General features: G+C 54.1%; 5 protein-coding genes across 5 annotated transcripts; 3 read left to right on the top strand and 2 right to left on the bottom strand.

Annotated features, from left to right (window-relative positions):
* Window positions 1-514: 514 nt before the first annotated feature.
* PpBr36_07151 (uncharacterized protein) lies at window positions 515-2,258 on the top strand (the record flags this gene model as incomplete). Its single annotated transcript, XM_029894289.1, has 4 exons — window positions 515-856; window positions 988-1,260; window positions 1,344-1,409; window positions 1,497-2,258. 4 exons carry the CDS (start codon window positions 515-517, stop codon window positions 2,256-2,258), a joined length of 1,443 nt encoding a protein of 480 aa, XP_029748321.1.
* Window positions 2,259-2,559: 301 nt separating this feature from the next.
* Window positions 2,560-4,162, bottom strand: PpBr36_07150 (uncharacterized protein; the record flags this gene model as incomplete). Its single annotated transcript, XM_029894288.1, has 2 exons — window positions 2,560-3,569; window positions 3,658-4,162. 2 exons carry the CDS (start codon window positions 4,160-4,162, stop codon window positions 2,560-2,562), a joined length of 1,515 nt encoding a protein of 504 aa, XP_029748322.1.
* Window positions 4,163-5,856: 1,694 nt separating this feature from the next.
* On the top strand, window positions 5,857-6,288 carry PpBr36_07149 (uncharacterized protein; the record flags this gene model as incomplete). The annotated part of the gene is made up of 2 exons (XM_029894287.1): window positions 5,857-5,912; window positions 6,111-6,288. The coding sequence occupies 2 exons, from the start codon at window positions 5,857-5,859 to the stop codon at window positions 6,286-6,288; spliced, it is 234 nt and encodes a 77-aa protein (XP_029748872.1).
* A 198-nt stretch (window positions 6,289-6,486) lies between these two features.
* On the top strand, window positions 6,487-8,031 carry PpBr36_07148 (uncharacterized protein; the record flags this gene model as incomplete). The annotated part of the gene is made up of 1 exon (XM_029894286.1): window positions 6,487-8,031. The coding sequence occupies one exon, from the start codon at window positions 6,487-6,489 to the stop codon at window positions 8,029-8,031; it is 1,545 nt and encodes a 514-aa protein (XP_029748871.1).
* Window positions 8,032-8,239: 208 nt separating this feature from the next.
* On the bottom strand, window positions 8,240-9,135 carry PpBr36_07147 (uncharacterized protein; the record flags this gene model as incomplete). Its single annotated transcript, XM_029894285.1, has 2 exons — window positions 8,240-8,957; window positions 9,077-9,135. 2 exons carry the CDS (start codon window positions 9,133-9,135, stop codon window positions 8,240-8,242), a joined length of 777 nt encoding a protein of 258 aa, XP_029748362.1.
* Window positions 9,136-9,510: the final 375 nt, after the last annotated feature.

Below are 9,510 nucleotides of genomic sequence, written 5' to 3'. Positions count from 1 at the left end.
AGAATTAGCTTTTTCACATGAATTTTTGAAAGGGTTCCACGGTTTGATCTGCCTGGAGCCCATGACGGCATTCCAAGAAGGCAGCCCGGCTGTGGCCGGGTGGTGAGCAACATGCTTCGCCAGTCTCCGTGCTAGCATTTCCTAATCAGTCAATGATGAAACATGCGAATGCGCATCCCCTTTGGCATCATCCCCGCGTTTTAACATGGCCCCGTGGGATTAATGCACGACTAATGGGGTCCGTTTAAGCTTTACATAGCATCCGGAAATCCAACGAGCGTACGAGTCTTGCAGAGAGGAGAGGAGGAGAGAGCCAACACCTTGTCATGAACGAACTGTACATGGCTCCCGATGCGCGAGTCTTATATTTAATCCTAAATCCGGACATTTGTCATGAGCGGGTTCTCTTGGCTTGGCCCTCCGCCCCCCATTCCTGCTGGCCAAAAATAATCAAATCCTTCTTTTTTGGGGGCAACAAGTGCAACAACAAAAACCCTCCCCCCCAAAAAAAGCCATGGCCCGGAAATCAGGGATCCCTGCTGCGTTTCTATGCTTCATCGCCGCCCTCTCCGTGGTGACGGGGCAGCAAATCGGCACGGAAATCCCAGAGATCCACCCGGATCTGCCGACCCAGTTCTGCACCCAGAAGGATGGCTGTGTCGTCCGCAAGACCAAGGTGGTCGCCGACGTCCAGTTCCGCCCGACGCACGTCAAGGGCAACTTCTCCATGTCCTGCACCGCCGCCTTTGGCACTTCGCTGTGTCCCGACCCGGCCACTTGCACACGCAACTGCGTCCTCGAGGGTGTCGATTATGAGAGTCTGGGAGTGAGGACCAATGGGACCGCCTTGAAGCTGGTGAGTTTTTGTGTCATCTGGCCTTGCTCCGTCCCAAGGCAACCTCGCAAAAAAAAAAAAAAAAAACAATAAATAATCATAATAATTTTGCATGTTTTGCTTATAAATGGACTTTCGCGGACCGCTCATAGAACCAATACCGCTTCAACGGCACAGAGTACAAAAAGGTCGCGCCCCGCGTATATCTCTTGGCCGAGGATGCTCGCAACTACGAGCTCATGAGACTCGTCAACATGGAGCTGGTTTTTGACGTCGACGTTTCTCAGCTGGGCTGCGGTATGAACGGGGCGCTATACTTCTCCGAGATGGACGTCTCCGGTTCCCGGAGTGACTTGAACCCTGCCGGCGCCACTTACGGTACGGGGGAATGTGATGCGCAATGTTTCCAAGATCAGAACTTCACCGTACGTAGCTTGCGACTCCCCAATGACAGGCATCTCTCTGGTCGATTTGCCACGGTTTTGACTAACACAGCAACTTCGTCAAGAATGGCGTGGCGAACCTAGAACACCCTCCGCCAGGAGCATGTTGCAATGAGATGGACATCTGGGAGGTAGGTCTGCGCAGAAAAATACCTCTCAGCTTCTAAGCCCCTCCCTTTGACCGAACGGTTATCACTGACCTGGCCTCTTTTGTTCAGGCAAACCGCATGGCTACTGCATTGACGCCACACACGTGCAGCAAACCATCATCTTTCAGGTGCACCGGCGAAGAGTGCGGTAAAGGCAAGGCCGGCGTCTGTGACAAGTCGGGCTGCCAGATAAACCCGTACAAGCTCGGCGACAAAGATTTCTATGGCCCGGGCAAGACCATCGACACGAACAAACGTTTCACCGTGCTCACGCAGTTCGTGCACGAGCATCCGGACGCGGGCAGTGACATTGCGCGCGCCGGGCCGCTCAAGGAGATCCGCCGCAGATACATCCAGGACGGCCGCGTCATCGAAGCCGTTCATACCAGCAACGCCTCCATCAGCCCTCTGAAGGGAATGGACCAGAATTTCTGCGAGACCTACGGCTCGGAGGCGTACACTCGACTCGGTGGAATCGTCGGGACGGGACAGTCGATGGCCCGAGGAATGGTGCTCATATTCAGCATCTGGAACTCGGAGGACGACTTTATGAAGTGGCTTGACGCTGGGGATAGTGGTCCCTGTGGTCCAACAGATGGCGACCCCAAGAAGATCCGAAAGGAGACCCCGAATGTCTCGGTGACCTATTCCAATATCAAATGGGGCGAGCTTGGAACCGTCTTAGGCCATGATGGACTCGCAGGTGCGAGGAGTGACGAAGCCAAGGCGAGGGTAGCTGCTAATTCTGCCGGAGCCATGGCGCCGGCCGTCACTGGTGGCTCAGTACTCGGCCTCGCGATCGTCCTGCTTGCGCTGGTATACCTCTTCTAAACATGTACGAGACGATCGCCATCAGTGTTGGCATCGGTTGCTTAATGTAAAGGAACCGGGTTTCTATCAACTGCTGAGGATATAGAATTTGGGGGTTCAAGGCTGCGGGTTGAAGTGTTAACTCTATTGTCTTCGCCGCCGAGAAACAAAAAAGTATGTTTCCGTTGCAGCAGAATTACAACTTGTGGTCAATGACAAGGTATGCTTGTGTAGGACAAGTAACCCCTTCGAACAGCTTTGTCACAACCTCGATCAAGGCCACTTCCATGACGAAAGAATGACAAAATCCAACTCCTGTCGCTCACGGCTTCCATCCACCGGTTCTTGTGCGGAACAATCCTGCTGGGTCAACTTCTCGGCTGACTTTGGCAGCAAGCTCGCGCTTCTCGGGCCGCAGACGGCTAAAGTAGTCCTGGCCACGGTAAACGTCGTTCGCGAACAAGGGGCGGAAAGCATCTGGAGTGGTGCCGTCGGCGACGAAGCCGTCCACGAGCTTCTTCATGCCAGCGGTCATGTCCATGGCGGCGCGGTGAACCAGATCATCGTCCCAAGCCAGCAGGTAGGACAGATCGTACTCGTAAATCAGGCGGTTGACGTCGTCGTCCATATCGATCAGATCACCACCTCGCGCGCGGGCAGCAGCGGCCATGGCTTTCGGCACCGACTGGATGGCCATGGATGACGTGAGGCCAAATGCGCCCTTGTAGTCGCGGGAAGTGGCGGCCCAGTGGTCATAATAAGCGCGCATCACCTTGGCCGAGTCCTGGGCATTGTCAGGCAGGATCGCCGTCTCAGTGGCAACCTTGTAACGGGTACCGCGTAGAACAATGGCAGAGTTGCCAGCCAGAAGATCGGCAAAGTTTTGCGTTTTGCAGGTGTTGAGCAATGGGCTCAGAGCCATGAAGTCGTCGAAGACACCGGCGGGGACGGTAGGACCGTCATAAAAGAAGAACACCACCCAGAGCTCGATTAGGCCTGACAAGACGAGCTGCACCGTAGGGATGATGCCGGCCTTGGGGTGGTTAGGGAAGTCGTTGGTGAACTTTGCAATGGCAGCCATCATCTTGTCGGCCTTGTCATCACCACCGGTGAAAGCCATGAGGCCACCCCAGACCTGGCCGATCGGGATGGCTTCCATAATGTACGCAGTCACCAGGCCAAAGTTGTTGGTGCCGCCCTTGACAGCTGCGAAAAGATCGGCGTGCTCCATCTTGGAGGCCGTGACGATAGTTCCGTTGGCAAGGACAATCTCCACACCGGCGAGTGAGTTGACTCCCCAACCATAGCGTGGGCTGTGGAATGAGAAACCACCTGATGAGAAGAGTTAGCCACAACAATCCTCTCGTGTGCCATGTATTCCGTTGATATTGACACGGCAGACGGCCGACACAAAACTCACCCCCAGACATGTAGCCACCCACGCCAACCTCGCCAACCCTAGCGCCAGCAACAGTGACATTAAAGGGATCCAGCTGCTTCTGCACATCCGTCCACCGGTTGCCAGGTGCTACACGGACGAGGCCCTTATCGGCATCGTAGCGAACACCGGTGAGGCGACGAGTGGAAATCAGAGGGCCGTCCTTGACACTGTTGAAACCGTCATTGGCGCTGAGTCCACCACTCTTTATAGCAAAGGTTTCGTTGTTGCCGTCGATGCTCAGGGCGCGAATGGCCTGGCTGGCCTCCTCAGCCGAGGTCGGGTACACAACGCAGGATGGTTTAAGGTCAGCAGATGCCTTGGACCAGTACTCGTCCAGCTCGGCGGAGTAGGGGGCCTTGGGAATGGCGAACCGGTCCGTCTCGACCAGGAGCTTGGTGTTGGCCTTGAGGTAGTCACAGGTCTGCGATGAAGCAGCGACCACCCGAGCAAGGAGCGTCAGGCCAAGGGCTGTAGAGACGAACATACTGCCGATCGGCTGATTGCCGATTTCCAACCCAAAAAATAAAAGTAAAAAAATAAAAATAAAAACATCAAACGAGCGACTGGGTTGGGTGAGGCGCAGCTGAGGACAAAGCAAGTAAGATAGCTGACATCGTCCTGTTCTTATGGGCGACGAGGCCTACGAACTGTGGATCCGATGAGATCGCGATGTGATATTTCTCCTTCTCCATTAGTGTCCGGTCAATGCCTAATTAGGTGCATTTGTATAATAAGATTGGATTTTCCTTGAAGCTTTTTCGCCCAAGGCCGGTGGGCAATGTGACAACAGGCGGGCCAAGTCCACCATGTCTGGGGTTTCGTCGCCGCCGTCACCCCAGGTTTTCGGGGCTTCCAAGCCATTCGTCACAACACAACGGGACGGCAGCCCTAAAGCTGGGGTGCTTGGCGCATTTGATATTTCGTAATTGTAAAGCCAGAAAACAAAGCGATTGACTAGGTTATTACGGCATCAAAGCATTTGGGATTCCTTGTTAGGGGCAAGCAAGCAAGGCAGGGTGGTGCTTGGTCGCTTGACGTCTTGAAGCGAATTGTGGATGGTAATTACGCAAATACGCGAACGCCAATTGTTATTCATACAACCGTGCATGCCGTTGAGCCTGTTATCCCCTGCAAAACTAGGCAAACAGACAGAAGGCGCGCCATGTCTTGCAGTCGGTCAGAGCGCACACCAACGAGGATGGAGACAAATCAACCCAGAGTTCGCCTCCAAGCTCTACAATAAATCCATCAAGTAATAAAAAGAAGAAAAAAATCAATGCAACCCCAATCCGTGGCTTATACGAGCCAGACTCACTTTAATTGTGGATTTCTCCAAGTCTTGGAAGCGAGCACCAATAAAGGGGTCATGCACTTCATGATCAGGGCAATCACCGCTGAAATTACTTGACCCTTTTGACTGACTCGATCAGAGGCAAGGCGTTTGCTGGCTGTCAATCCTCCGTGCGGCTTGACCTATCCTGCATATCGCGACGGCGTGTCCATGTCCATGTGAAAAAGGAATTTCGTGCCAAGAAGTTTGGTTTTCTTCTTTCTTCTTTTCTGATTTCCACCCTTTTAGTCCCCTCTCCTTGACAGATCTGAGCCCATCGACTGCCCAATAATACCAGTGTTGAGTGCGTCCGTCACCAGAGCCGAGCGGAGGTAAACGCCATCAGCAGCGAAGGTTGCAACGCTGCGAGTCATGAATAATCACAATCACAATCATTTCAACCCGCGGGAGAACCGAGACTTTTTAGACAGTACAGTTCGCATTTAGGGCAAGGTAGGTACCGACATAGCTAGGCAGGTGTATACGCGATAGACAGAGCGCGTTCAACCAAATGTGCAATTGGGCACAAGTTGATATTGTCGCTACGGCGCACATGCTAGCAAAGAACCTAGATTTTGGTCTACCCTTAAACTGCTAAAAAGAGAAAAAAAAAAAAAAAAAAAAAAAAAACTGCGGAGAGGGCCGCCGATGGTGCGGAGTCGACCCCGACTTGGCAGCGCCGGTATAGGAGGCCTTCCTTCAAACCCTCCCCTTGGCAGGTAGACCGGACTTGGTGCCGTAGCTTGGGATTGCAGGGGTTTCTCATCTCTACTGATTCGATTACTATCAGGTATAGGTAATGAATCATGTTCAGGTTGTCAACAGATGAAAGCCGACGGTTTGCTAACATGGTTGCCAGCCAGAAACCATGGCACATTTTTTTGCCATTTGCCCCCACCCAAAGATAGGTGAGGTATGTAGGTGTGCGCTACTGGAGATAATTACTCGACCTGCCATTTGATCTCTTATCTCGACCCAACCTCGATTTCCCGCTCCCCCGTAGTGGCTCCATCTCTTCTGCATGTCATCCTTGCTATCAGTGCTGCACTCCCCGGAGTTGTACCTTTCACACTACCTACTTCGTATGTATAGTACTGTACAGTAGTGGGTGGCTTCAGTGCCGGGACGCTAGAAACGGTAGTGGCATGCGCACAAGGCTGGACCCAGTCGGCGACATACCATGTCGCACGATAGCCATCTCGTTCCTATCTCCTCCTTCTTGGGAGGGGCAACTTTTGACAGGCGCTATACCGTGGGAGTGCTATGGAAAACAGAGGTGATAAAAGTGACAAGACTTTGAGCCTCTGTTGGACCAATGCTCACCAAAAAGGGTCTCCTTATATACCTGACCACTGAGCTATACCTTCGTTTCCTCCACGTGCAACCTGAAAGCCCAGAGACGAAATAGTTTCACTGCCGCCTGCTTCAGCTGTCTCGTTAGCTAAGGTAGTTTCTACCTCTACCTCATTAACGTAACAATGGCTACAGTCTCAGACCCACGCGAGGTCTCGAAGCCACCTCAAACCGAAGAGGCAGACTTGGAGAAGGACACGATAGCCAGCGCCAAGGCAGGCAGCATAAACGATGCCGATGTCGTTCCCAACGCTGCCTCTGGCTCCTTCAACATCGACAAGCAGTCAGAGCGAGCCCTGGTGTGGAAGCTCGACCTGCGGCTGCTCCCGGTACTCTCCATCATGTACCTGTTCAACAGTCTCGACAAGTCGAACCTGGGCAACGCCAAGACGAACGGCCTCGAGAAGTCACTCGGACTCGAAGGGAACCAGTACAACATACTCTTGTCCGTATTTTTCATCCCCTACGTGCTCACGGCCCCGTTCCTGGGCATCGCCGGCAAGAAGTTCGGTCCCAGCCGCGTGCTCCCCATCATGATGTTCTGCTTCGGCACGGCCACGCTGCTCGTCGTCGTCTGCCACAACTTTGGCGGCCTCTTTGCGCTGCGCTGGCTCCTGGGCATGAGCGAAAGCGCCTTCTTCCCGCTCGTCATCTACTACCAGACCATGTTCTACCGCCGCGGCGAGCTTGCCCGTCGCCTCGCCATCTTCTACGCCGCGCAGAGCATCGCCTCCGCCTTTGGCGGCCTGCTGTCGTTTGGAGTCTTCCAGATCAGGGGCGGGGCGCTCGAGTCCTGGCGCTACCTCTTCGTCATCGAGGGCGCCTGCACCGTCCTCTTCTCCTTCTTCGCCTTCTGGTACCTGCCCCGCTCGGCGGGAGAGGCGCGCTTCCTGAACCCGGACGAGCGGCAGCTTGCCTACTACCGGATACAGATGGACTCCTCGTCGGTGGTCAACGAGGAGCTCAACATCCGCGACTCGCTCAAGATCTTCAAGCACTGGACCTCGTGGCTCATCCTCGCCATCCAAATGTGCCTTGGGGTGCCGCTGCAGTCGGTCCAGCTCTTCCTGCCTCAGATCGTCCAGCGCCTCGGCTTCGGGCCGGCCAAGACCAACCTGTACACCGTGGCGCCCAACGTCACGGGCGCCGTCATGCTGCTGGTGCTGGCCTTCGCGTCCGACTACACCAGGCTGCGGTTCCCCTTTGTCGCCCTGGGCTTCCTCTTCACTTTCATCGGCATGGTCGTCTACGCCAGCCTCGACGACGTCGTGGGCAGCCAGCAGATGGTGGCGTACTTTGCCTCCTTCATGATGACGTGGGGCACCTCGGCGCCGTCGGTGCTGCTCGACGTTCTGTACAACAACAACATCGCCCACGAGGGCCGCCGCGTCGTCCTCACCAGCGTGGCCGTGCCCGTGGCCAACATGATGGGCGTGGTCAGCTCAAACATCTTCCTGAACAAGGACGCCCCCAAGTATATGCCTGCTCTGGTCACCACGGCGGCCTTTGGCGGCGTCGGAGGCGTCCTGACCGTCGTGCTCGGCCTGTACATGATGTGGGACAACAAGAGGAGGGACGAGGCCCAGGGCGTAAAGGTCAGACCTCAGGATGTGCCGACTGAGAAGCTGAGGGATGGGCCTGCGTCACCCGATTTCAGATGGTGTCTGTAGTGAGCATATATGCCTGTCCCTATTGGTCTCTCGTGGTATTTGTATATTCCATCAGTTTCTACAGCCAACCTGGTGTTTAAACAATTAATTCTTTATCTTCAGCTTTATATTCCATGCATATCAAAAGAGAAGCTGTTGATTTTATCAAACCAACGACTCTTTTTTTTTTTTTTTTCATTATCCGTGCCAGCTCGGAATTCTGCCAAGATCATTTCAAACCTCCTGATAATACGATGCTCTGACCGGTAAGGTACCCCGTCCGACACAGCATCGTCACGGTGTTGGCCACCTCCTGCGGGGAACCAAGCCTGCCAACGGGAATATTCCTGACGTCTCCCGGTGTGCCTTCCACGGACCTCGCATTCGGGATCATGCCCGTGTCACCGATCATGGCCGGCGCCACATCGTTGGCCGTGATGCCATCCTTTGCGTACCTGGCCGACAGGTTGCGCATCATGCTCGTCACTCCGCCCTTGCTGGCAGCGTAGTGGGGTCCGTTGATGCCGCCGCCGTAAGCCGCGATGGAGGAGATGAAGATGAGCCTTCCCCACTTGTTCTTGGCCATGTCGGGCACGCAGTTCTTGGCCAGGATGAAGGGGGCACGCAGGTTGACGCGTATCATGTAGTCGAACTCGGCCAGCTCAATGTCCTCAATGTACGTGAAGCGCTTGCCGTAGCCAGCGTTGGCGACCAGGATGCTGGGGGATTGGCCCTGCAGTTGGACTATCTCTTGGAACAGCAGGTCAAAGTCCTGGTCGTTGGGGGTGCCCATGTCGATGCGGTGAACCGAAATCCTGGTGTTGGACCTGGTCGAAGACTTCTCCAGTTCGGCGACAAGAGCATCGATCTTCTCGCGGCTGCTCCAGTAGGTGAGGGCTAGACTGGCACCGTGGGCCCAGAGGTCCTTGGCGATGGCTGCCCCAATACTGGAGGTATTTGTCAGTTTACTGCAAGTGTTGTTATTTCAATAGAGAATGGCCAGCTTGGGCTTCTTTCTCATATTTCTTTTTTTTCAGATATAAGAACAATATGAATAAATACGTACCCTCCTGAGGCACCGGTAATGAGCGCAAGCCTCCCAACCAAGTTGTTGTCGACTGACATGGTGGCGTTATTGGTTGTTGCGAATCGTCGAGATTGGTGCTTGGCAGGTCTATAAAGCGGACCAGTAGGAGCTGACAATTTTTTTTATTTTTTATTTTTTCAATGGGCTTTTATGTGTGTCTGTCAGTTCACTCCAGATCTTGGCTCTAACATGTGAGGCAGGCGAAACAGGTTCGATTTTCGATAAAAAGAGACGGAGGTTTTTTCCGTTTGACAACATGCGGGGAAGGTCTAGCCTACTTCTATTCTAGACCCAGTTCCAGTGCGGTACATCAGGAGACGTCACCGGGTGATCAAGTGGAGCAGGAAAGAATCAGGCCGGATCTTATAAAGTGACGATGGGCGGGGAGCACTGACTTGGCAATCTGTCCGCGG

This window comes from Pyricularia pennisetigena, chromosome 1 (assembly GCF_004337985.1).
Source record: "Pyricularia pennisetigena strain Br36 chromosome 1, whole genome shotgun sequence".
NCBI lineage: Eukaryota > Fungi > Ascomycota > Sordariomycetes > Magnaporthales > Pyriculariaceae > Pyricularia > Pyricularia pennisetigena.
Note: the sequence above shows the minus strand (reverse complement) of the source record. Positions and strands in the feature narration are given on the sequence as shown.